Genomic DNA, 27,283 nt, shown 5'->3' on the forward strand with positions numbered 1-27,283 from the left:
GGAGATGTACAAAAACTCTGTGACTTAACACACCCTTCCTGTCCATCCTTCCTGACTGTGTGTACATGTCTTACCTCATTCTTTCTAATGGCTCCAGACTTTAGAGGGTATATGCTAAGATTTCTGTAACCAGGGCCCTGTTGTTGGATATTTATGTTTTCCGGGTTTTGTCTGTTTGCACCAGTACTACAGTGAGCCTCCTTATACATGCCTCTGTGTACACTGGGGAGTGTTTTTCTCAGTCAGACATGTGGAGGTAGAATTGCTGATCATATCTTTTGTCTTAAAGTCATGTTTAATGTCTTCCCCTCCACTGTGCTTTATGATGCCTTGCACATATTAGGCGCTTAATAAATATTTACTGAAGTGAACTCTTAAGGGCTTTTATTCTCGATTCATCCCTAGCTTGCTATTTCATCTCAGTAAACTGTTTTATGACACCCTTATGCCTATTTCACTTCCTCCGAAATGAATGAACATTTTGGTTATCCAGACTTCATTAGGGGAACTAAGGTGAAATGAATCAAGAAGTATTTTGATTATCTGCTCTTTGTGGCACTGGAGGATGTACAGAGGCGAGGGAGATGCGACCCTGGCCATTATGGTGTACACTGGCTGGCTGGCAGGAGGTACAGTGCCACTGAGGAGACACCCGCATTACAGTGGGCCTAAAGGTTGTGGTGAATGATGCTTCTTCACTCAGGTGCTGTTGCGATATTACCCTTCATGGAAGTGTGACTTAGGCTGATGGAGATAGATGGGGTGGGAGGCAAGGGCTCATTCTGGCTCAGAGGGGCAACGTGTGGCTTCAGAGGTGACAAGAAGGGAGAACTCAGGTGTCTTTGAGTGTAGGGCATGTGGAGGTGTGGTGGGAAGTGCAGCTGAAGAGCTGGGGGTATGCAGCCAGCAGGCTGGGCATTGCTCTGGGAGGCCCTGGGCACCATGGATGGTTTTTGCATAGAATTAGATTATCAGAGTTGGTCTTGAGGAAAATATGTTCGGGAAGTCTTAATTGCTAGCAGTTTCTGTGATATAACTTTGTCCCACCCATCTTTTCCAATTCCTCAATCCTCCCTGTAGCTGTCTGAGAATGTGGTCCAACGCATGAAGGATTCCAGAGCTCCTGCAGAAGGCCAGCAGCCAGCCCCTCCACCTGCTGCTCTGGACTGTGGCTCCACAGCTCCTCAGAAAGGTACAGCGGGCAGAGCGACCTGGGGATGGGGAACAGGGAAAGGGAGGGACATGTGACGACGTCTGACTGCTGACATGGCCACTTGGGTGACATTAGTGAGTCCTGTCTGCTTGTGCTTTCCCAAGAGCGTGGCCTTTTTGCCTGATAGATGCGGTTGGGGCAATGATGGCTGCACTGTATCTGGCCACAGAACAGACTATTTTCCCTCACTGTTTTGGTTTCTCTACATGGAAAAAATGAGGCAGAAGGATATGCTCTGACAACTCAGATGAGAAGGTGCTTTATAGATTCTAAGAGACACAAAGCCATTCCCAGCCTCAGTGACTCTAACCTAACCCTGGGGCGTTCTCCCTGGGGCTTCCAGTTGGGGCTCTAGGAGTTCCTCTTCCCTGCCAGCTGCAGAGGTGGTCCTACACTGTTGCCTACCAGCTTGTCCCCCCACAAATGAAGAAGTTTGTGCCTTTCCCCAAATGGCTACAGTGGCATACCTATCCAGAAAGTTGTAAGAAAAGAGACTGTAAGGTACAAGAAATTAAGATATTGCAAAATAAAAGAAGTTCTCAGAACACCTGCTATTTTAGTCAGTAAATGCTGCTCATCAGAATCTGGGCCTGTCACCTGAAACTTGATTTTTTTTTTTTAATGGAAATGGACTGTCTGGAGAAGCCATGACAGGACAGGGGATGGACAGTGTCACAGTGGACGCCATTCACTGCTGTGTAATCATGTGCATGGCCTCACCCAGTGTCAGTTCTACTGATCTGCCCTGTCCCTACTCTTTGGTCATAGGAGTTTGCAAGGTGGGGCCGTGTCCTACTCACCAGTGCTTCCACAGACACAGCCGCAGCTGGTTGGGACCCCACCCTCGGGGCACACAGGGTCCTAGTTAAGGCCCAGATATGTTCCCTGAGAGCACATCTAGTGTCACAGCACTAGAGGACTGCCTTGCCCGAGGTCCAGGATGGCACAGAGCAGGCTTGTTGTTCTAGGAGGGGTCCTGGATTTAGATAGGGTTATAGGTGGACTTAGGGGCAGAGGCCCAGAAGTGTGGAGTGGCCTGGCCTATTTGGTGACCTAGAAGTAGTTTGTTGTCTTGGAATACAAAGTAGAAAGGACAGGCAGACATTGGGGTGTTTTGTCAGCACGATGCCCAGAGAGCTCTGGCTTCATCCTCAAGGCCTGGAGGCATCAGCCAGGAGTTCTGACACCCTGTCTCTTGAGGGATTCTTGGGGCTCCCACATGCAGCCGCGCTGGTCCTGCCTGGATTGGACTCACCCTGTCTATTTGAGGGGGCTGAGTGAGATTCGAGAAAGTCCCATAAGATGCCTCTGTACTTTACCAAAAATTTTAATTTCCATGATCCACCTGTAGCTGGGAGACGAGAGGGGTTGAAGAGGATCTAACATGACCTGATGTGTAATAGATTCACCAGTGAGGAGAAATTGATAAAACAACAACAACAACAAAAATAAAACAAAAACTGCCATGTACGTGACATGTCAGCTTCAGCTCTGGAATGAAAGAAGCATTTGCTTGCTTTTTGGTTTGAGCATTGTAAAAAAAGGAAAAATAATGGTTTGTTCATTGTTTGCTTTTAGTTGTAGTGAAATATTTTGTAGTTGAAGTGATGAGTGTGAGTTTTGAGTTTCTGAATTCTGAAGAAGATTTAAGATAAGTGGACTGCCTTAAGCGGAGATATGTTTAACTCTTAAAACCAGTTTTTTGCATTTATTTTAGTGATGGAACAAGGTTAGAAAAAGAAGTTAAAATTAAATCCTCATCTCACACCATAGCCCTAGATAAGTGCCAGAGGAAATAAAAGATGTAAGTGTAAGAATTGAAACCATAAAAATAAAAATGGCTTTTCTAAGCATCACATCAAGTAAGGAAACCTTAAATTAAAGAACAAAACTAGAAAATTGACTATCTGAAATTAGAGACAATGAAAAAAAAAAACCCGAGGAATGGATGATAAAGGAGGAATGATAACATTTGACAAAGTACTAGTAATCTTAATATATGAGGAGGTCCTTAAGAGAACACAATAGAAAATGTGCACAAATTGTCTGATATTTATATGACGAGACTTTTGACTTTGCTAATAATTGAATACATACATATTAAGTCAGTAGTTGTCAAGGGAACAAGGAAGCTGGCCGAATCCTACAAGCAAGGGAGAAATGTAGATTCATGCCGCATTCTTAACAGTGGGTAGGTGTATTATTTTTATAGTTGTAAAATATGAAAACTATATCAAAAGCAAAAATAAGTACCGTAAATTGCACCTCAATGAAGCTGTTGGAAATGAAGAATGAGGAGCGTTAATGTCAAAATAAGACCCCAGCAACAGTCCGTTCACTTTGCAGTCTCCATGGAGAGCCTGGGATGTTCCTGTGGAGCATGTGAGGTGTGTCCTCACCAGGCCGGAGCCGTGCCTGGCTGTCCCCATGCGAGCCAGAGTGAGTCATGGGCTGACCTGTCTTGAAAGTACCTCCCGGCTGGGCACCTTAACAGCTGGGGTGGAAAAGTGAAGGCTCAGTCCTTCCTAGAAGAGCCTTCTACTTCTGTCTGCTGCTTGTGTGCAGTTCTGGCCGCTATGGCAGCAGAAACCAGCGATGGAGAGAGACAACATCAGAAAGCCACGGAGAGGTGCCGAGCTTTGGCTGACAGTGTGTGGAAGGGTGGTAGCTGGGGGGAAGGGAGAACAACAACATTCAGCGGCACCATGTGGTAGAGAGATCAGAGCTGATTTGCTTGGAAATCGCCAAATTCATGACGGCCTGTAACAACCTAATGATACTAAAATGATACAGGTTGTAGTATAATAGCTTAATATGGGGTTATGTCACATGCAGGATTGGCAATCAGTAGAACAGGATATTGGGTTAGTTTTCTGTTACTGTAGCTGATAGCTGAACACCTCAAGCTTAACCAGTTCACGAAGAGAAGTTTCTTACAGTTCTGGAGGCTGGGAACCCAGTCTGCTTGGTGAGCCACACTTGTTGGGCGTTTCCTTGCTGGTGAGGACTCTGGTAGCATAGAATATCATATGGTGAGACAGAGCAAGCATGCAAGCTCAGGTCTCTCTTCCTCTCCTTAAATCCATGGATGCCATTATGGGCCCCAGCCTGGTGACCTCATCCTATCTTAGTTACCCCCCAAAGCCCTATCTCTTAATACCCTTAGAATAGTAATTAAATCTCAAACTACAGTGGTACTAAAGGAAGCAAAACTTAAGGAGCCTTCTGTCCTCTCCTGCCCCTATGCCAAAATCTAGACCTAGGAGGCTGTTCTCGTGGAGCAGAGCCCTGGCTTCCGCCAGCCACATCTGGCCTTTAGGATGTGACCTAGATTCCAAATCATGACTGAATGAGTAGTGATGGATTTGAAACACTGCATAAAGTGGCTGGAAGCCCTGTGCTGTTAGCACCTGGTGCAGAGAGATCTTGTCCGCTGGGGCCTAAGAGGAGCTGTGGGGTCAGCAGGCTGCTCGAATCAAGGACCGGTCCCTCTTCTGTCTGCCAGGGCTCATTGGTCTATCTATGGGGCACGCTTTTCTGTGGGGGACATGTCTGTTTGTGGGGGCACTGTTCCGAAGGGGCACCTTCCTAGGTGGGGGTGTGTTCCTGAGCCCTTTTCTGGGTGACCAAGCCTGCCTTCTGACAGCATTCCTTTTCCTTTTCCTTTGCAGAACCCAAACTGCCCAGGTCCGAGACCAGTGGTAACCGGCAGCCCTTGGGAGTGAAGGAGGACCTGAAGAGGTGAGCCTGAGCACCTGCCACAGGTGCTGTGCTCTGTCTACCTGACGCCTCATTCCTCTTTGCTGGTGCACTCCCTGCTTGCACCCTGGGAGTTTTGTCTCTCGTGTTTCATCTCATTTGTGTTGAGGTACAGCCCAGTGGTATAGGTGGCACTGGTCCTAGTTTAAAGATGAAGAAATTCCAACAGGGGCCCAGGGGAGCTGGGCTTTTAAAAATCCATTTTAAAAAGCTCGGACTAAACAGCAAGTGGCTGGCCTTTGTGTATGGGGGTGTGTTTGTGCATGCACTCCTGTGTGCTAACCCACGCACGCACCTACAGGCATGTGTTTATAGACAGATGAAGAAAGTGGAGCCCTCCCAGTTCTAAGCGATGGACTGTCTCCAGGATGTTGGAGACTTCCTGTCAGCCAGGCCAGGATCCTGAGAGCTAGCCCACACCTAAGAAATGGGACCTGCTTCCTGTCCCCTTAGGACTTGTAGAAAAGTGCTTAAGGCCCAGAGGAACCTGGGTACAGACCAACACCGAGGTTCTGTGACCCACTAGTCAGCCGGGAAAGTCACCCTGTCTAAGAAGAGCTAAGAAGGGTGCATCTCTAACTGGGTGTTGTCATGATTTAAAAAGGCAGTGCATATAAGGTGCAGAAACATGTGCCTGGCTCGCAGAGCGCTCAGGGACTGCTGGCTGCACTTGGTACCCACTGGCCTCCTCAGGGCCCATGGGGAAGCTGGCTTCTGAGGTCAGAGGATCCACAGAGGTAACTTATGTCCCAGGTTCTGCCTCATTGGGGACTTTGTCCCTCTAGTGAGTGAGTAACCCATGCTGGGTTAAGACCCACACCCTAAGAATTTACTGTCCCTACTCCTAAGAGATCCCTCTGAGAGTAACCTGAACCAACTTGAACTCTTCCTCCATCTCTTTTTGGACTACTGTTCAACAATTCAAAAATGTTAAAGTAATATGTGCTAGAAAATATATAAAACAAGAAAAATCCCCTTAGACTCAGTATCTGTCTAACCATGGTTAAGATTTTGGCGTGTCTCTTTCACGTGCCTTCTTTCCCTTAGTTCATGATTATGTTTTCAAGCCATATGTAATTTTACATCTTTCTATTTTCACTCAGATTATATTTTCCACTAGTTATAAGCATTTTATTGCTAAATATATTGTTTACTTGTTCTCATTTTAGATTCAACATATAAATAAGTCAAAGAGTGTATTCTCCTTGATGGTATAATACACCATGGTATGATTATGTTATATTTTGTTTACATTGACCTTGACCCTTGTACATTTAGGTTTCTTGTGTTTGTGTGTGTGTGTGTGTGTGTGTGTGTGTGTGTGTGTGTTTTGTATCAGGAATTGAACTCAGGGCTTTGCACTTTCCAGATAGGCGCTGTGCTGCTAAGCTACACCTCCCAGCCCTGGTTGCTTGTGTTTTTAAACTATAATAAATAATATCTAAGAGCATCTTAGCACAAAAAATTAGTTTTCTCTGTATAGGATTATTTTTGTAGGCAGAATGCCCAGAGTAGGTCATAGGGTAGGAACATACAGTTAAGTGTTCAAAGCAAAAGACCACTGAAACCTTGGGCTTTCTCTCACATGGTGCCAAGGAGAAGTTGGGGCTCCTCATCCTGCCTCTCTCATTTGAAGGAGGGACTCACTTGGGATTCAGCCCACCCGGTCCTGAGGCTCTCATTGGGCACCTGGCTGCCTAATTCCTTACGTGGTGGCCAGCTCTCCTGCCCTGTCCTGTTCTGAGTCACCCTATCCTGGCATTGGGAGCTGTTCCTGATGTCTGAACTCCGAGGGGTCTGGGCTTTCCTTTCCTGGCTGGCCTCAGAGTTCCATCGGTCCACAAATCCTAGCCCTGCTGGGCCAGCTGAAGCGAACACAAACACACCATTTTTCCTGCTGATATTCTGCCAGTTGTGCCTTCTGCATCTGCCTCTCCCCTCTCTTCTGGCCTAGGTTTAGACAGGAGCAGGCCATAGTCCAGGATGAGCTGTTCCAGGTGGTGAAGCGGGAAAGAGAGGCAGCTGCCAAGCACTTGACAGCGGCCCCGCCTGCGGTGGAGGGCAGCACTGACCAGGAAAAGCAGCAGTCAGCTCGGCTGGTGAGTGCATATCTTCCTGGATGCTGGGTCTGTGTGCAGCCAGTCAGATTCCTCAGCTGCTACTGTGATTAATACATGTCATTGATTGGAGGCCATTAGTCAGGATTCTTTCTGCTGAAATGGAGAGATATTTCCTAACATGAGATATCCAGACACACCCCTGGCTCTGACATCCGCATCTGCAGGGACCCTGTGTGCCTCCTTCCTCTCTGCTATCCCCAGTGTATCATCTGTACTCAGGCTGACTGACCCTGCAGTGATGGCCATAGGGACCTCATGGTCACATCCTCAGCTGCAGAAGAGGAGACACTGTGTCAGCCCACATGTCTCCACCTGCAAGGACCTCTTAACCAGAGCCCTTGAGAGAATTGCATGAAGTGCCGTGGTTGAACCAGTCCTTGGTACAGCGAGTGTCAAGGGCTCCACGGACTGTACCCAGGATGCTTTTCTAGGCACACTTTTAAGATGGACAGCCAGATGGAGTTAGGGCTCACAGGGCAGGTAGAAGGAATGGCTATTGGCTGCATCTCAGGACATGGGCTTTGTGCCCTGCACTGGGTGTGCAGCCCAGTGCCCACAGAAGGGAGGAGAAGCCGCATGAGATCACCTCTGGGGATGGGATGGCAGGTCTGCTGGTTGGGTGCAGGCCTCTACTTACTAATTCGATGATTACACAGATGTTCAAAGCATACAGTGGGTGTATAGGGCGTGCTGGTTTAACTGGGCCCTCTGGGAAGTACAAATAAGCTCGACCCTCAGGAAATTTTCACTATAGTGGGGAAGATACATTTAAGCCAAGAACTTTAAAAAGTCCAAATTGGTTACGTGCATGTTAAATGGCAGTAAAGATGCAGTGATTTGGGAATTAAGGAAGTCGGGTAAGGTGCTGGTGGTCAGAGGTGGCATTCGACCTCAGCCCTGGAAGCTGTGTGGCCTTCCCAGCTGGACGAGGCAGCTGGTCTGTCACAGGGCACAGGACACTGGGTGAGAAGAACATGGTCTGAAGCCAGATTGTAGGCTTTGGATGCCTAGAGAGCTCACAGAACAGCCCATGGTGACTGTGATGTGGTAGAGGCTCCTGAATTGGGAGTGGTGCCCTCTGACTTTTGCATCCCTGTGGATCCCGCAGGAATCAGTGGCTGTAATGACAGGACAACATGGCCGTATAGTTCTTGCAGTTCATCTCTGAGGCCGGCAGTCTGATAGCCATGTGCAGAGGGGTCTTGTCCTGGAGAGGAAGGGTTAATCAGTTTAGACAGAGCAGGAAGTCACCTGGGACAGTCATTGAGAGATGGAAAGTCACAGCCTACAGCTGTGCCAGCTCTTCATTCTCACCTGGGAAGTGTTAATTACAGTGAAGGGGAATTCACAGCTTCCCTTTCCTCCAATTGCAAAGGAAAAGGTTGGGCTGCACTGCCTGGACTGTCCCTGGGGAAAGAACTTCTCTTCTGCTGGTAAAGTAGGGAAGAACTTAGATAACTCTTGGCACAGGTGTGTAGCTTTTTTTTTTTTTTTTCCTTTTTTGGTACCGGGGATCAAACTCGGGTCCTTGTGCTTGCAAGGCAGGCCACCGAACCACTGAGCTAAATCCCCGGCCTGTTTTTGGGTTTTTTTAAATGAAGGGTGACTTTAGAATAAAGTATATTTGTACTTGATTTCCTCCCAGATTTTGCGGTAGATAATGCCCTTCTCTGAGCCAGAGTTTCTAGGGAGCAGTGAAGCAAGTTACTTCTTTCAGTTTGGAAATACTTAACTTTTGTGGGCATTCCCAATTTTTTTGTTGTTTGTTTTGGTACCAGGGATCAAAGTTAGGTCCTTGCGCTTGTAAGGCAGGTGGTAGAACCTCTGAGCTAAATCCTTGGCCCGGCATTCCCAATTTTTGACTGTTCTGCATCTATTTCTCCTTGCAATTGGTGCTCTAGATTCCTTTTGGGAGCCTTCCTGTTTCCTGTGGAGCATATCCTTGGTGGGATTGTAATCCTGACACCTAGCTTCCTGTATGGAAAATGTGGCTACAGGTCCTAAGCTCAGTCAGGGAAACCCCTGCCCCTGGGACTTCGAGTTCTAAGTGAGTCTAGAGGAGGCCAGGAGACCTGGCTGGAGTTCCTCACTGCAGTTCAGGTGGCGCTCAGGCTTGCATGCTGACACTGTTGTGTGCCCCAGGCTGCCGAGGATTTTGCCTAGGGCACCAGCCTTTTGGAGGATTGTGTCACCTGCTGATCACTGCCTGTCCCTCTGCTTTGCTGAAGTTCACTGGGGTTGGTTTCTGATGTGTGGAGCCATGACAGAAGCATGTCGTACAGGAGGTGCTGCAGCAGATGATTTGAGGGGTAGGCAAGAGTAGAATGGAAGCCAGGTGCTGTTCTATAAATTGACAGCAACACCAGGCAGCCAACTGAAATGGTGGGTGGATGCTATTGCCATCACTTTTAAAGGAAGCAGCTCCCTTTGGATTGGGATGGTATGGTTGGCAAGTGCTTTAGTGGAGATAATTCCAAAACTGTACTTTGGAAGACTTAAATAAGAGGAGAAAGATGAAGAGAAGAACCTGAACAAAGTATTTTCTCATCCAAGTCTTCCACATGCAAAGATTGAAGGTGGCAGTGAGTTGGCAGACTGCTGGGCTGGGTGCAGAGGGCCTGGTATTGGAGGTGTGGGCCCCACACTGGGGCGGGGCAGCCCCAAGGCAGTGTGGTGTGCTTGTTAGCAGGATGAGCTGGCTGCCTGCTGTTCCTTGGGCCTCCTTGGGTGCAGTGTCCCTGAGCCCCACACTCCCAACCTAGAGCCTCATCCGAAGGACTTGCTTTTGACTGGACTCAGTGCCATTTGACATTTAATGTGATCTCCTGCCCTCTCTGTTTGCCTCTGACTTTTACAATATTGATTTTTTAATCCTCTTCTGCATGAGTGAATGATTCAGCTCATTACTGGAAAAAGTTAATAAAACTAATGACAAGGAAAGGTAATAATTTTTCTAACCTACTTCTGATGACAAATGATAACATTTCCCATCTAGCATAGCCGTGTGAACTCTTCTATGTGTGTTTGTCCATTTCCTGTCCATTGCAGACCGGTCCAGCCCCCTGTCCTGCTCTGGATGGAGGCTGTGGGTGTCACTGGAGCCCTTGGTAGCTGTGCTTCCCTCTAAATTGGCAGAGGAGGTCTGGAGTCCAAATCAAACACTCTGCATAAAAATAAAGAACAAACAGTTGGTGGATCTGAGTCTTCTTACAAGTGGAGCTTTATCTACTCGATGGATGGAGTAACACAGGCCTGGCAGAGTCTTTACTTTGGGGGAGAATAAGATTTATGACCTTGCCTGTTGCTTCCCTGACATGTATTATTAGGTATGTGAGATTGCAGTACACCTGATAGAGAGCAGAAACCTTCATTTCTTTTCCATTTTGGTGTGCAATCCTTCTATTATATATATATTTTTCTCTGTGTGCCTATTATGTGTTGGGCCCTGGTTTAGTTAGTTTCCTAATAAATGAGAACTTATAAGCTATAGCTAATCTCAAACAGATGTATTCGCTAGGAGAGTTCAGCATTCTCAGAAGGGACAATACAATGTTGAAAGTATACTAGAGGGACAGAAAGATACTAGAGCACCATCTGAGGGAACCATCTGACTCCTCTTGGTAGGATGATGAGAAAGGCCTCTGGGAAGAGGTTACATGTGAGCTGGTTCTGGAAGGGCGAGGCAAGTTCATCCTGCGCAGAAGAGGGAGAGGAGAGTTTGCAGGTGAAGGGTGCCCAGGAGCAGAGGCCTGGTGTTGGGAGGGGATTGGCGATGGGCTGGAGCAGAGAGGAATGCAAGGGTGCCAGGGTGGGGCCGAGAGGTCAGCTCAGGTGTGAGTGTGCGATGGCATTCAGGAAGGTTGACTGGAGCTTCAGGGAGGGGTTTCTCGGCAGAGACAGGGAAGGAGCAGTTGCTGTCCTGCTGACCATCAGACACTAGTAAAAGTGCCCATGGGATTCAGTGTTTTTGAGTTTCACTTTTCTAAAATTCTAAGTGATACAGCAGAGTTCTACTGCAGCTATAGCCTTTCTTCTAATATCTCCCTCCTCCATTTTTGTAGTCTTGTTCCTCAGCCTCTAAACTCCTTGAGGATCGGAACTGTAGAGTTCTGGCCTTCTCTGAAGTGCTCGGCAGATTGTGGGCAGACAGCAAATGACCATTAGTTGGAGGCTCTTAAGTGGGTGGGCCCTGGAAGCCTGGTCCAGCAGTCGTCTCTCCTTGGGGTCTTATTGTGGGCCCAGTGCTAAAGGACAGTGGTTCACGTCTGACCATTGTCAAAAATAAGACAAATCAAACCAAAAAGTCTTTCATTTGTAATGATATCTGTGAGTTCACTAAAAAGTTTACTTGCCCTCCACACTGCGACTTACAGACTTTAGGTTTAATTTGCTGGAACAAAGTAGAGGATGGGCTTCGGTAACTCTGTCCAAGATCTGAAAACAGACTACTAGCCTTTCAGCTGAGGCGGTCCTGATGTCTTGGATGAGCTTTCTGGCATGGTTGTTTGTTTTAGGATTTTAGTGACCTTTCGACTCAGGTGGTCTTGTCCTTAGGCCTCTTCCAATTTCAGCTTATAGAGAGCTTGAATTTCTGTGATGGTATATATTGTTAACACTCAGATGGCTGGCAAAAGGCATTAATTGGCAAAACAAATCATGACATTCCTTTCTGTGCTTCCTCTCTTTCCTTTTGTTCCCCCTCTATTTTTCTCTTCTTCCTCCTCCTATTCTTTGATCTTCAGAATTTAGTCTTCAGATGACATCAGGGGTTGATTACTTTTTTTCCCTGTAAAGAGCCACATAGTAAATGTTTTAGGCTTTGCAGACCACATAGAATCTCTGCCATATATTCTTTGTTGTTTTTATAACTCTATAAAAGTATAGTGGCCATTCTTGGCTGAGAGGCCATACCAAAGGGACTGTGAACTAGATCTGACTGTGGGCAGAAGTACATAAAATAGAAAGTACAGCCATGACGATCTCCGCATTTGGTGGCCCTCTGAGAAGCTGGTGTCTGGGACGGTAGTGTGGGACACAGGTGCTACTCCCAGTTCATTGGTGGTGAGGGCACATGTCAGGCTGGTGTCTGACAGCTTCAGTCGTCTGATCAGTAAAAGGAGGATTTATTTGGAAGCAGCCCAGGAGGTTTGTGAGAAGTCTTGAGCTTCTACTTTAACTCCTTATTCTTTTCCCATTTGGCATTTTATACATAGTTTGTATCTTGTTGCTGAGATTATATAAACCCAGCTTTATCTGTAGAGTCTCTAAACAAATTTCTGACAGCTGTTCAGAAGACTCTGTCTGGTGAGGTGTCTGGTAACACCTCAGTCATCTCTGGGTTTTGTTTTGTCAAAGGACAAAATTACAACACTTTAAAGATCATAATTGCCTTTAATTTTTGATTCTAGAATTTGGGAACACTTTGTTTCATAAAGTAGAATAGGTGTGCTGATGGGCTGAGGAGAGGAGTTCAGTTTTATAGACAGAGAAAGGCTGAAGAAAGTGGAAAAGAACAACAACAACAAAATGGCTGGCTATTTCAAAATTAAGCTTTGAATTAATTTTGGTGGGCCGAGGAGACAGAGTGATAGAAAAATAACTGATGGGTGAACATGTAAGGGTTAAGGCTGAAGGAACTTCATTATCATGCCAATTGAAATTGGTCTGTTCAGAAATATAGCTGTTCTCCCTCTAATACTGCCTTGCCAGTCAGAAGGTCACATGAATGGCTTAGTTTGAGCTTGATCATGTGGCATTTTGGTATGAGTTACTCCATTTTTATTTTTAGCCTGGCTGGTCTGTGCGGAGCTTAGTCCAAACAGTGGCCTTCTGTAATTTCCATTTAATGGTTCTATTGGCTGTTTCCTCTCTTGTTAATGGGCCACATTTCCTACAGCTTTCTCTTCCTTATAATTTTTGATTGGTGCTGGACATCATATGCAGTAGAGACTGAGTCCTTCCATTAGGCTTTTTTAGAAGGTTTTATCTGCCAGTGCCTAACGGTGCTGTCACAGCTGCAGATGACTGCTGTGGGTGCCCGGTACAAGGCCTGGATGCCTTGGGCTTTCTCTACATTCTCCCAGTCTGCTCTAGACATCAAGGGCCCTGGCCCCAGTGCCTTGGTACATGTGGAGGGAGGTATCTCATTTGTTTCTGCTCCCCTTGCCCCAAGTCTTTTAAACAGAATCTTATAACCAATACCAATGTATCTCACTCCCATTTTATTGTCTTCACTTGTAAGCACACTTCACACCCCAAGTACCATGGTTGATCTCTCCCCAGCTCCGAATGCCCACGTGGCTCCTGATGTCCAGGGCTGGTCCTTTCACGGGTGGCACCCCATAGCTGACCACTGCCATGCTCCATTTGCATTTGCTCAAAGAGTAAGGGTGGCTAGATTCTGTTATTTTAGAGAATTGGCACAATTGGCTGGAAGGAGCCCCATGAGGCCTCCCAAGTTCCCATTTCACCTGGTCCTATGGTGTGACAAGCAGTGAAGCATATTTTGGGAAAAGGAGGTAAAGAAGCTAACATGCAAACTGGTTTAATCACATTTTGAGTTGCTATACACCAAAAAAGAATTCTGATTTCTTTCATGTACGTTGTATCTGAAAGGTGAGGGTGGGAGGAGGTTTAAAAACCAGACGTGGTGTCCAGTCATATCACTGAGAGGCTGGGGTCTGTGTCCAGGACTGCCCCTCCATTTACGGTGGCAGGGTTGTTGTGAAGATGAAATAAGGGTTCACACATGCACTCAGTGCCCGTGCATAGATGTTCACCAAAACAGAAGTGGGATTCTCAAGGGAAGTAACAGGCAGAACCCTGGCTTTGAGGGCCCAGCCTTGTTCACAGGGCCCGCAGCAGTCATGGTTCCCTTTGTATTTCAGTGGCATTGCCTTGTGTGTGAGATGGGGAATAGATTGTGTACTCTTCTCTACTTCACTTCTGCCTGTGTGTCCAGGATCCCGAGCTCAGGAATACTGGCTCTTAGAACAGATCCATGTGTTGGTTTCAGGGTGCCACAGGAAACAGGAAGCCAGTGGGGTTCATGCAGTATTTGACCAGTTCTCTAGAGAGACAAGCTGACATCATTCCGGGGTCCTAGGAACCCTGGTAGAAATAAATGCCTTCCTTATGATCAGCTGCTGCAGAGGTTCTGTACATGTGTGCCTGGGTCTGGAATGAAGGCCTCCGCTTGGCCTGGCTACTGAAAGACCATTTTTCCTGCCTTGTTTTCTGTGCGCATTTCTGTATGGCTTTCAAATCTGCCTGTGCAGCAGGATCACTGGTTATGAAGAACACCAGTGATCTTACTCCAGAAACATCTGGATCGGGCTCTTTGGTGCTGTGGCTCTAGAGTCTGTATGTTTAACATCCCATGCAATTCTGGTGTACCAAGCCAAGAGCTAGCTCCTGGAGGGACCTGGGATTGTTGAACCCAGAGTGGATCTTGGCCCTCATTGAAGTCCAAGTGCTTCATAAGGGCTGCACTTCCTGTTTCCACAGGGCAGGGCTGTACTGTTTGAAAAATGTGCAAGGGCTCCTCAGCCTGCGTGGCCCCATCCCCAATGCAGCTCATGTCTGCCTGAATGGCACGGTCAGGCTTATTGGCCTCAGAGAACAGCATGTGTTCTTTCCTCAGGCAAGGACAGCTCAGGGAGCTGTGGTACCATGGAGCTCGTGGCCCAGGCAGCATAGGATCAGCAGTTCCGGGGACAGCGTTGAGAAACTCGCCAGAGTCCAGAAGTGATGGCTATTGCACGTGGGTGAGGTCAAGTGCCCTGACCCGAGGGAAAGCCCAGAGCCACAGACCATGCCACAGAGGAGACACATCACAGGGGCAAGGAAACCTTAGCAGGGCCTTGGGATCATAGGAAAGCAGCTGTCTGTCTGGTTCTTGTAGGTCCCCCGGGCTGCCTGCTAGGTGGGCCTACCAGAGCCATGGCTTGAACTCTCAGTATTCCCCTTGAGAAGTCTGTTAGTTTGATGTATGCATGTGTGTATGTAGTTTGTATGTATGTATAGGGAATTGAACCGCATCCTATGCATGCTAAGCAAGTGCTCTACTATTAAGCTACAGCCCCGGCCCTTTTATATTTAATTATCTTGAGACAGGATCTTGTTAAGTGGCTTTAAATCTGTGATCCCCCTGCCTCTGCCTCCTGAGGAGCTGGGATTACAGGTGAACACCACTGTGCCTAGCTGCTTGTTTCTCATCTACCTCATTCTGTGCTCTAGATGGAACCCTTGTGAGGGGAAAAAGTCCTGCTTCTTCCCTAGCACTTTCAGTATTTTTAAACCACAAGGCAGGTGGTGGTCACTTGGTAGTGGAGAGGCGGGAAGGCTGGCTGAGGACCTGTGGTGAGCTTGTGTGGGGAGTTGTCCAGGCAGGGATGTGTTTGGGACAAGCTGGCCAGTTTGGTGCTGCTTGGGCAAGGAGAAGGTCCACAGTGATCTCTAGCTGTTTTGAACCCTTGTAGAAAACAGTTTTAAAGAAAATTGTTGCTCTGTGGAATGTTCACATTCAAGCGTGGAGATTTCAGGATCTGGCTCAGGGACCACCCCATTTTTGGATGTACATTCTGTACTGTTTGTTGGACAAGTTGAATTAAAAGTGGGTTTTGAAGCCTGGTCTGCTGGGGTTCTGAGTTGGTGCCCTCCCACCCACCCACTGCACATCCCAGGATTGCAGAGGCTGTGAGTCCTGCCTCTCAGATGGGTCTTTGTGCATGGTGCAGGTGACCTCACTGAGTGCTGACAAAAGCTGGAAATCCTCATTAGCTGCTAACTTTGTTAGGCAAATGGCTGATTGCGGTTCCTCTCCCTGTGTCATTGCTTCTAATTAGCAGATCGCATGTCTACGCAAATGTCTGTTAGCACCAGGGATGAGCTGAAGAGGCTGACAGGAGGGCTGGATCTGGAGAGAACTGTGAAGGAAGCGTTTTCTCCTCAGCCTCTTGAGGGCCCAGGCTGTCAACCTCAGCTAGGCTCCTTGGCCTCTGTGTGCCCAGAGGGTCCCCTGGGAACAGAGCTGCAGGCCTTCTTGGGAAACCCACCAGTGAGGAGGTGACTGAGCTACCTGACAGGCAGCAGAGCTGCAGGTGACACTCCACAGACATCCTGCCTTGCTCCTGGGGGAAGCCCAGGTCTGGCTGAGAGCATGGGATTCCATATCTGGAGTATGGGGCTTCTGCAGCCCTGTGGGCACCTGAGGCTGTGGGGTCTTGGCTGCACCCTAGCTTGTCCCTTGTGACTAGCAGTTAGGGTGCAGTGGGCAGAGGGAGCCAAGCTGCCAGGCACTGCTCTGCCCCATGCCTTGCTGGGGGGCTGTGCCCGTGCATGATATGGGGTGACCCTGCAGCCCTGGGGCATCCTGACAGCTGCGTATTTCTCTTTTCTTTCCTGTTTAGTGGAATAGGGCTGATGCCTGCCCATTTTATGCATGCCTCTTGGATGCCAGCAGGGCTGGGGAGAAGGGAGGAACATGGTTTATTTTAGGTCTATTTATGTGGTTTTTTCACATAGTCCTTAGGATGCTACCGTTCTGCCTTTCCTTTGTGTGGAAAAATGTTTTAGGTTTGTTGATTAAGTAGATTGTATTTGCCCTCTGAGTTAGAAGCTGTCACTGGCTACTGGCAAGGTAAGGAATTAGAAAGAGGTTATTTAGCTGACAGATCCCAACAGTGGGGCGGGAGGAGAGTTCCAGATTTTCTCCGTATGTTGTGTCTACTCAGTGGCGGGGCCATGTCTCTGTCTTGTGTGTGGGCTCCAACAGGAGTGTTCTTGGATAGACCAGCATGTGAACCAACTAGGAGTAGTTTTGGCTGTAACAGAAGCCCAGTAGGCAGTAGCTTAAACCATGGGGATTATTTTGTCATCATCAAGACATGCAGGAGCAGATAGTCCAGGTGACTGTGATAGCTTGATACATCAAGGGGAGGTCTCATTTCCTCTTTTTGGTCAGCCGTCCTCAGTGCACCTCTCTCCATGGTGGCAGGATGACTGCTGTGCCTCCAGCCACCATACCAGCTTTCCAGTCTAGAAGAAAAAAGGACCAAAAGCCCTTTCCAGGTGAAGTTTTGTTATATTATCTTGAAGATACACACATTCCAGAGACTCTCACTGGCAGCACTGTGTCGCTGACTAAAAGGAGGGCTGAAATAATGAGCCATTTCAGCTGGGCCCATGACTTCCCCAAACAAAATCAGAGCAATGGGACAAGTCAGGTGGTGAGAACATCCGCTGTAGCATGGTCGTTTAAAAGGAGCCAGGCTCAGGACCCTGTGGGTTCTGTTTCTGGACCAGGAGGTGTTACTTAGCCTCTACAGGCTCTGTTGCCCCATGTGTTGCTCAGCTGATGTCCTCAGGAGCTGTCCTGTCACTTCAGTGATAGAACATAAGCAAAGCACCAGTTCACTGCCCTGCAGCTGCATGGTGGCCAGTGAGTTCTCTGTTTCACACTGTGCCTGGCTGCCCAGAGGCAGAAGCCAAGGGATCAGGGTGGGAAGTGGTGCTCCTGTGACAAGGATGGCCATCGGTGGTGCTTCCTTCCAAGGGCAGGGATGTGGGCACCACCGGCACCCAGGGTTCACATCACGCGGAAGCACGGGGGCCAGTCCCTCCCTGTGAGTGTCCCTCTGTTTCCAGGCAGCTGTTCTCCTGACTCCCAAGGTGACCTGATGCTGGGAGAGGTTGCCATCCCTGACTGTGCTCTGCAGACACCCACCTTGCCCTGCTCCTCGGAGGCTGAGGGGCAAGGCCCTGCCTGCTCTGCCCCTGCCCCAGCCTGCACTCTCCATAGAGCCCATGTGCCCTGGGCTCAGCAGCATCTCACTGCCTGGCGAGTCTCACCTGACTTGCTGGAGGGCTCTGGTGTCGGGGAAGGAGGCTGAGGCGTGGTGTGGAGGGGGTAGCTTTTTGTGGCAACGCCATTTGTGTGACATGTTCAAAGCCTCAGGCCCTGTAGTGACTGGGACTGAGCACACCGGGATGAGCTCTTGCTCGCTGCAGGGCAGGGCCGCACCCTCATCTGGGCCCACCCCTGTCTCCACTTTCACCCTGGCAGCAGTGCAGTCGCTGCCTGTGTGAGTGCATCCAGGGCAGGATCAGCCCCTGGGCCTCTGTTCTCGGGGCTCCCAAGTGCCAGACAATGTTGAACACGGGGCCCATTCTCTAGTTGACTGGTTGGACACGATGTTGGCCCCTTATCTTCGAGCTGACACACACTGGACATTAATAGAAATACATCGCCACAGCACACGTGTGGAATTTCAAGCAGCTGCGTCGGGCCGTAGCTTTCGATAGCCTATTGTGTGCTTAACCTCTACCGAAGAGGTTTTTGATGAGAAATGAGTAAGACTGTTAACTCGGAAGCTGGGCATGTAGCAGTTTTCTTCCTTTTTTTCTTTCCCCCTTTTTGATTCTTTGCAGTGCTTCCCTAATCTTCCCTCTGGAGCGTGGGCTTTGCTGTTTTGGGGCTTTTATTTAATCCTGAGCTGAGAGAGCAGCACTGTGCTGGCCCCAAGAAGGACTGGCTGGCCTTAGCAGGATGTGCACGGGCTCGAGAGATGGCCCAGGACAGCGAGGATGCTCATGCCACCACCTGAGTGGTTTGGTCCCAGAGTTCTCATCCCAGCTCTCGTGCCCAAGCGTGGGGCCATCGAGACACACTGCTTCTCTCTGGGATGCTTTTCTCCCCTCCATCTCTTCTCCTGTCCTTTCCTTGGGAGCTGTGGCTGGTGCATCAGCTTTTGACCAGGGTCACAAGCCAGGAGAAGACCTTGTTCAGCAGCCCAGGAGGTCTGTCCTGGAGATCTCTAGTTTCCCAGCTGTAAAGCGAGGCAGTACCTGTGGGATTAGTGTGGGATAGCATTTAGTGTTTAGGAGGTGTGTGGACTGTAATGGCCCTCACTGGAAGTTATACCTCAACAAGCCCTTAGCAAGGCCTAAGCCAGACAGCATCCTGACCGCATGTGCCAGCCATCCTGCTCTGTCCAGTCGGTGTTTTCTTCCATTGGTGCATCTTAAATCACAAGCCTGCTTTTCTCACCCTTCCCCTTCCTCCCGCCCACTGACCTCATTCCTGGCTGGCATTAGACCTCCATCCTCATGGCCTGCTTGCGAGTTTCCCAGACCTGAAGGCTGTGCCGTGGCACCTGGTCAGAGCCAGCATCCTCCATTCAGCCTGGCTTCTTCCTACGTGCTGCTTTGCAGGACTTCAGCCTTGGGCAAGCCCATCAGCCATTTCCTCCACACCTGGGCCTGGCTCCCAGGGGTCACCAAAGACTGTGATGCCCTAGGCAGATGGGTTTCTGTGCATGGACCTGTTCTCTGGCATCCTCAGGGTCGCCCTGTCATTGCTGGCTCATTTCCTGCACTCTGTCCCAGTGACTCCTGTGCAGTCCCCACCTTACCCACCGCCCTCATTTCCTGCTTCCAGCTCAGCAGCAGCTGTTCTCTCTCTTACCTCTGGTGACCTGTGTTCTACTTCCCCACACTCCATGCTTGCATCTCCTTGTCTGAAGCCAGGACCCCTTTCCCAAGAGTTCTTCCCTTTTCTTGGTCAGTGTCTCAGTGTCACTTCTCAGACTCCTTACAGTTTGCTTCTACTGCCATAGACACCTTGTTATCAGAAGCCATGGTGACCTTCCTTCTGCTAATTTTGCTGTGCTTCCTCCTTCATTTTCCTTCATAGAGTCTTCTATACTGGGAGCTGCCGTTCCCTTACACTCTCCCTTCCGTTCACTGTGCTGTGGCTAAGCTGCCTCACTCTGCCATCATCCATCTGCAAGGACTCAGTGCAGGGCTCTCCTGTCTTCATGGAGATGCATGTGTGCAAGCAGCAGTACTGGACTCACAGCAGTTATGTGGTCCCCACCTGTGGACCTATAGGGGCAAGAGGAGCAGGAGCAGGAGCAGGAGTAGGGTCGTTGTTTGGATTGTGATCAGCGGAAGCTCCTCTGAGGAGCAACATAGGAGCCAAGATCTGGAGGGTAAGCAGGAGTTAGAGTGGATGGGGAGGGGAGAGCAGGTCCATGGGCCCTGGGCTAGAGATGCCCAGTGAGTTAAGGGGATGCTACCAGCAAGCAAGCAGTACACGTCTCAGGAGCCCCCTGGATTGGTGGAAAGTTGGTGTGTCGGATGTGAAAGGTTTTCATGGAGCTAGAGAATGGCTCAGAGTAGGGAAGAGTGGTGGTGGATCAGTGGGGAGCCCACCCCCCCAGTCCTGGAGTGAGATCATGGTAACCCAGACCAAGGACAGTGACAGTGTCTTGGAGAAGAATTGTGGGGCAAGAGCTGATACATTTGGTGAGGACTGGGGAAGAAGGAAGGTTCTCTGGCTTTCCAGCTGCCCTTTGCTGAAAAGGGGGTTCCTTGGGGGAAGGACCCTCTAAGAGGCTTCCCTATCTCCACCATTCCCAAGTGAGTGGCTGTCCATGCATCTGTGTACCAGTCAGGGTAGAGGCTGAGCTGCTGTAACAAAGATGCCCATGGATACAGTGGCATACCCAAGAGGCACACTTGTTCTGCTCCTGTGTAACTGTGGGCGGTATCAGGGCTGTGGTTTCCAGTATTATAGACAGCTAAGTTAGGTAAAAATATTACAGGCAGTCAGTCAGGGCTCGGCCCCTGAGAGGGTCAATGCAATAGATGAAAACACATTACAACCTTGGCTGGAGGCGTATCTGTTCAAGGCCAGGCCTCAAGATAAAGATGAAATGACCAGGCCTGCATACTTCCCCAAGGAGTAAGTGGTAACACCTAGCCCAGTAAAGTCTAGATAAACATCAGCCACCCCAGCGGGTGCCCAAGACCTCCAGTTCCATCCTTTCCTTAAAAAGTTCTTTGTTTCCATGTACACTTGCTATGTGACATGGTTCCCCACTGGATCAGTATTACCCAAGTGGCTATACTATTTTATTTTATTTTTTTATTATTATTTTTTTCATTGAGTTTATTGGTACTTTTTAAGTATACAGTACAGTTACATTTACCATTGGGATCTTGTACCTTTACATGACAGGTCTTGGTTCTCATTTTTTCCCCATACCACTGCCCTTCCTTTACCCCTCCACCCTCCCCTACTTACAAAGACTTTGTTTCCATTTTTCATTTTCTCGTATTTTTTTTTACCTTACTTCCTTTGCTCTACCCTTTCACTTCCCCTACATGTTTAGCCCTTTTCTTCCTATTTCACATTATCAGTTAGTTATATAATTTGTATTTTATTTACACTTTTAGTTTTTCACACCAGAGAAACTATTCGGTATTTACATGTGTGTCCTATTTATTTCACTTAAGACTATGGCCTCAATATGCATCCATTTTCCTATGAATGACTCTAGTTTCTCATTCTTTATGGCTGAGTCGTACTCCATTTTATAGAAAAACCACATTTTCATTATCCAATCTCCAGTTGATAGGCATTTGGGTTGTTTCCAAGTTTTAGCTATTACAAACTGTGCCACTGTAATCATGGGTGTTCATATATCACTGTGATATGATTCTCTTAATTCTTTTGGAAAGATACCCAGCAGAGGGATTGCTGGGTCAAATGGAACCTCTAATTCTTTGGGGTATCTCCATATTGATTTCCACAGTGGTTGCACCAGTCTGCACTCCCACCAACAATGGAGAAGGGTTCCTTTCTCCCCACATCCCCGCCAGCATTTGTTATTGGTTGACTTCTTGATAGCAGCCATTCTTTCTCGGATGACATGGAATCTCAGTATTGTTTTCATCTGCATCTCTCGAATGACCAATGATATTGAACATTTTTTTCATATATTTATTTGCTAAGCAGCTACACTTGTAATCTTACTGGTTGATCATAATTTTGTCCCATGTTGTACCTACCTTGTGATTTTGCTCTATGAAATTTCCCCTGTAAGTGGGGTCCCCAGCAACCACAAACTCAGCGTATCTGACATCTGTCAGGTTGGGTGTTCTATTATTTCCCTCTTATCATTTGCAGGTCTGCTGTCACCAAGGCTTGCTCCATTTCTCACCAGTGGGCAGGGCCAGTGAGTACACATCTGGTTGGCTATGTCAGAGGCAAGATCGGAAAGGGGCCCGCTCTTTGTGGACACAGCTTGTCCGCTGGGAGGCCATTGTGTCCCCCTTAGTGATAGGCTGTCTAGGAAATGTCATGTAGCCAGTATCTAATTAAGCACTGCTGCAGGGGAGCAGGGAGGAATGGCTGTTGGGGCTGTTGGCAATTTGCTGCTCTTCATCTCAGTGACTCGCGTATCCACCCTGACCCAGAATCTGCCCAAGGCTTCTGCTTCCGGGGCAGTTGCTCAGACCTCTCCTGAGCCTCAAGGGACATGAGCCTGAAGCCAGCCAGGTCCGTGTTCTCTCCGTTCCTGTGTATGGATGTTTACAGAATACTGCTGTGCTCACTGCTCTGCTGTCCGTGTTGAGCAACTAGGGTCCTAGAGAAAGTGCCATGCTATCAGCTCCACCCAGCAGGGTCACGGAGGGGCTCTCTTCAGAGAGGGTGTGAGTATCTGCAGAGTTGAGCTGTCTTTGACTTTTGCTTTCCTAGTGGTCCGCTGGCCTTCCAAGCAGCTGACTTTAGGGCTTCCACCAAGACCTCAGACATGTGTCTGTGTTGCTTTGAAGATTTTCTGTCAAGATGCTGACCATGGCAAAACACACAGCTCTTTCCCAGCCATCTGTCCAAAGTTTGGCCCTGGCCCGACCCCACACAGGGACAATGTTGTCCAGCAGATGAGATGGAATCTGGGAGAAGTCCTCCAGGGCTGGGGACTCCCTCCTGGAAGTTGGCTCAGGATGAGGATGGAGATGGTCTGGCTGTAGGGGCCTAGCCCTGGTTGAGCATGTCCGCCTCTGGGCCCGAGACACAAAGCCCGGTCACTGCTGGCATGTGAGGCCCTGCGTGAGCTCCCAGCTGCCTGCCAGGCCTCCCCATAAGTGAGCAGACCCCTCAGCTTCAATGCTAATTCCCTTTGCAATGAGCCTGAACTTTTCCACATCCCAGTTAAAGCCAGCCCATTAGCACTGCCCCATCTGTCACCATAAACGGAAAGTTCTTCTAACAGGTGGGCAGGCAGTTCTCCCATGCTAATGAGTAATCTATGAATTCCTCGGGGGACTCAGCCCCAGTGTCGTGGGCCTTGCCTTCCCCTCCTCCATAGGAAGACACAGGTGGCCAGGGGCGGTTGGTGCTCTGTGCCGACCCTGGCTCGGCCCTCTTGACCTCCAGAGGCTTGGGAGGATGGGCAAGGGAAGCGGTGGAGGGCCTTCTCATGTTTCTTGGCTGCTGGTTTTCCCTGGAATCACCACCAAGCCTGGAGAAAGGGAGTGAGTGCTTTATCTGTTGTCCTGGCCCTGCAGGGCCTCTGAGGGCTGGCTCTTCCTCCTGACCTCTGGCGGCATCTCTTTTGCACACAGATGTTTTTCCTCCCTAGTCAGAATTTGCCCTACATGGGTCCTTGCCTACAATGGCAGGATTCTCTCCTTTGCTGGCTTCTCTGGCTGGAGCAGACTATTTTTTAGGTTTTTTTTGGGGGGGGGGTTGATTGTTAGGTGTGGCAGCTGGAATTGAAATCAAGACCAAATTGCCTGGGATCGAATCCCACTTCCTTCAAGAGGAAGAAGATTCCATCCCAGGCAATTTGATTCTGACTCCCAACTTTGCCATCCAATTCTAGCTGCCACACCTAACAATCAACACTGCCACCCGACCCTGAAAAAGAAAATCCCTCAGGCAGGGTTCTCAGAGCAGTACATGGCACCTGCCTATGTCGGTCAGCATGGGCTCCCGTCATGATTGCCCAGGGCTGTCTGTGCCTGTGTAGTCTTCTGCCCGTTCCCTTACCGTGCCCACTCTGGGACATCTGTGGCATTGTGAGGTCTTTTCCCTTAATAGCAAACCGTTCTCTGTCCTAAGGAATTCACATCATGTTTTCAGCCCGAGTCTTGGGATACAGTCAGAGCCCAGAACCTGTGTGTGCAGCTAGGGACACTGTACAACCAGCACGTTGGCAGTGCCATGCCCGCCCATGCATTTCCATTGGAAATGGGTGGGTGCAGAAGCCGGTTGTACGAAAGGTGGAGAAGGCCAGGCTTCAGAACGTACCACACTGCTTCCTGCTTTTCTTGCTGTCCCTGGGGGCTATTTTCTCAAGCAATTTTGGTTGTTGCCACAGCCAGAGAGAACTCCTGGTGAGACTTATGATTGCAATCCTGCAGTGTGGCAGGCTTCTGGGCTGGGCTGCCCTCCTGGGCTCTGGCCTCATCCTGTCCTGCATGTGGAACTGAGCCCACTAGGTGGCAGTCCTGGGCCACTTGTAGGCCTGTAGGACAAGGGTGCTGGCAGAAGGCCAGCAGGGTGGGAAGGGGGGCCCCTTCCCTGTGTGTTCCTTTGAGGGCCTGAAACTGGTAACTTAGAGGCTGACTGATCTGGCCCAGAAGGCCAAAAGGCCTTTTGTCCTGGGCCTAGCTAACCTCGTGTTGATTTTTGCTGCTGTCAGATCTCCCTTTGTTATGACTGCCCTGAGGCTAGTACAGGTCAGGGGGTTGTCACTGCTCTGTGGGCATCAGTATCAGGTTCCTGTCCTTCCAGTCCCTGGAGTGCTGCTGGCTGGGGGAAGGGCACCCCTCATCTAGATAGTTGCTGATGGCCTGGCTTGGGTCCAGAGAAATAGAGAGAGGAGAACAGTTGGGATTCAGCATGGAATACGAAATGCTGGAGTTTTTATGGTGGGCTGGGCTGGGAATGTACTTCTCAGCCACAGGTTATGCTGTTCTCAGACCTGGGAAGGGAGTCGTTTTGCCTTGGCAAATAGTCAAGGTGAAGGCCAAATTAGGAGCTGAGCCGGTGGACTCTCAAGACAGATGGGAGAGAGTCAGGAGGATCCCTTCCTTGTCCCATCCCCTGGTAGCTGGTGGCACCTTTCAAGTGCCTTTTCCTTGGCTCCCTTTTGCAAAACAAGCAGATTCTGACTTTCTTGTGGGCGGATGGACTGCCACACTTTTGGCAGCGAAGGAGATTTTTTTCAAGGCCCAGAGAGAGGGACATGAAATCAGCTAACATACCAATGACTTGAACTTTTCCTGGTGAATAGCTGTGGGGTTTAAGGAACCTCAAGTTGGCATCTGGATGTGGCTGTTGCTCATTTCTGTGGAGAAGCCGAGGTCTGGCAGCAGGAGCCGTGCTGTCCTTTTGCCCTCCCGCTCCTGGCCCAGTGCAGACGATTCTCATGACATTCCGGTGAGTGTGCTCCTGCCGGCCTGCATGCCTGCCATAGTTCCAGCCTGCAGAGCATTGGCTGATGTCACCAGGGGTGGAGTCCCGTGCAAACACTGACCGGGCCTCTGTGGAAATGCCTCAGCAGAGCTTGTCCCAGCCTTCTGGGGCCCTTGGCATTCCTCTCTCAGATAGCAATCCGCATCCTCCTACCTCCCTCTTCGCCTTCCTCCCCTCCCCTCCCCGACTGCTGGCTGGCATGTAGGCACCCTGCCCGGAGCCTTCACAGGCTGCCTTTCCATGGCAGTGGGTGAAGAGAGGGCCATGGGCTCTGTTCTTCCGGCTCTGTGGGCTGCCGCACTCCAACATGAGTCTGGATGGCTCTGGGCACCGAGCACTGTGGCATGCACATGCCAAGCCCCCTGGTGCTTGTGCTCCTGGAGAGATGCCAGCAGGGGAACCTAGACAAGCTCCATAGAGGCTGCTATTTCTGAGGGCTGGAGGGAGGGGGCTGCTGGTCTCGAGCATTTGGTGGGAAGAATCTGCTTTGAAGGTGTGGACAAGTTCCAGGCAGAGAGGGGGAGCCTCATTAGACTGTCCCTGTGGCCCTGTTCTGCAATGTCTACCCTATGGGTGGATGAAGGAAGTGACCTAGTCCATGTTGTCCATGGAGTAGAGCAGTTGGAGCTCCAGTTCTTGGACTCGTACTCTGAAGCCCCCTAAGGAAAGATAGTGAGTAGTGGAAAGAACCCTCAGCCCACAACGTGTGTTACTGAAATAAGCTATGTGCCTTGGTCAAGAGTCCCTTGGTATCACTTTCTCCATGTGCCACTCAGGGACAGGGTTGTTAAGAGGGGAGAGGGTGAATGTCTTCAGTGTGCCACTCAGTGCCAGTGTGTGGTGGGTGCTGGCAGACAGTGGTGGTCAGCACAGGCTTCCCTCAATCTTTGGGAGCTTGTGCATCTGTGCTTGGACACCTAGGGACTCCCTCATGGTCAAGCTTTGGCTAATGTGCTGGCTTTTGGCCGAGGAGAGAGCTGGGGAAGGCAGGCGAGCCTGTCCAGGAACATTCTTCCTGACATTTCCTCCCGAAAGCAGGCTGCTTCTAACAGCTCAGCTGCCAAAGTGAAAATCCTGCATGCTCACCCTAATTGGTTTTCAGGGGAGATTGATTTTTGCCTGTGTAACTGCTGCTAGGAACCCTGATGTCTCTCTCCTTTGGGATTACGTCCCTCCAGAGGAATTTTGTTTTTAGAGCCCACTTGCCACCTTTCCTGGAAGGCCACGTTTAGGAGCCCTGGAGATGAAATGGCAGGCATCTTTGGCCTTTGGGACATGGAGGCCTTGTCTTGGAGTAGTCCCAGGTTAACAAGCTGCCCAGCAGAAGGGCAGTGAGCCACAAGGAGGGAGGGAGGCTGCCGGGCCTGGCATCTTCCCAGTGGAGGTAACACGGTGTCATAGTCTGAATCCCTGAGACTGGGATAGTGAGGAGACAATTTGAGCCCCTCAAGGATGAAAAACAGAGGCCTGGAGGAGAGCAGGCCAGCTCTTTTGACCCTGAGGGCAAGGGTGAGTGGGAGAAGGATTCAAAGAAACTAGATTGCAACAGAATGCTTCTCCTAGCTCTCCACCGGGGCATCCCTGGATGGCGAGAGCAAAGCTGTCTGCAGCAGGGTGGAGATGTACAGCTGGAGATTATCGGGGTTGGAGAAGGTATCCAAGTCCACCACACAGGGCAGCTGAGGCCCAGCCGGGGCAAGGCGGCACCCAGGGAGCCACATGAATGCCCGTGTCTTCAGGCTTTGGGGCCTGGGTATGTATCCCTGGCTGGAGGATCATCTCGGAGGCACCACACCACAGCAGGCACCCACAAGTGTCTTTCACACTATGCTTGAAATCCTTTGGTTGTAGGGGCTCCCCAGAGACTGCAGTAGATCTATGTTAGAATCACTGGAGCTTTTTTTTTTTTTTTTTTTT

The 27,283-nt window shown here is 49.5% G+C and overlaps 1 protein-coding gene across 3 annotated transcripts in view; it reads left to right on the forward strand.

Annotated features, from left to right (window-relative positions):
- The window catches only part of Chchd6 (coiled-coil-helix-coiled-coil-helix domain containing 6), a 242,474-nt gene that overhangs the window by 20,908 nt on the left and 194,283 nt on the right, over nt 1–27,283 (forward strand). For all 3 annotated transcript variants that reach the window (XM_010636346.3, XM_010636348.3, XM_010636347.3), the window contains exons 2-4: nt 1,081–1,192; nt 4,885–4,954; nt 6,927–7,071. In XM_010636346.3, the coding sequence (XP_010634648.1) occupies nt 1,081–1,192; nt 4,885–4,954; nt 6,927–7,071 (327 nt within the window). The remainder of the gene's footprint in view (nt 1–1,080; nt 1,193–4,884; nt 4,955–6,926; nt 7,072–27,283) is intronic.

This window comes from Fukomys damarensis, unplaced genomic scaffold, assembly GCF_012274545.1.
Source record: "Fukomys damarensis isolate Sample0158 unplaced genomic scaffold, DMR_v1.0_HiC HiC_scaffold_37, whole genome shotgun sequence".
Lineage (NCBI taxonomy): Eukaryota > Metazoa > Chordata > Mammalia > Rodentia > Bathyergidae > Fukomys > Fukomys damarensis.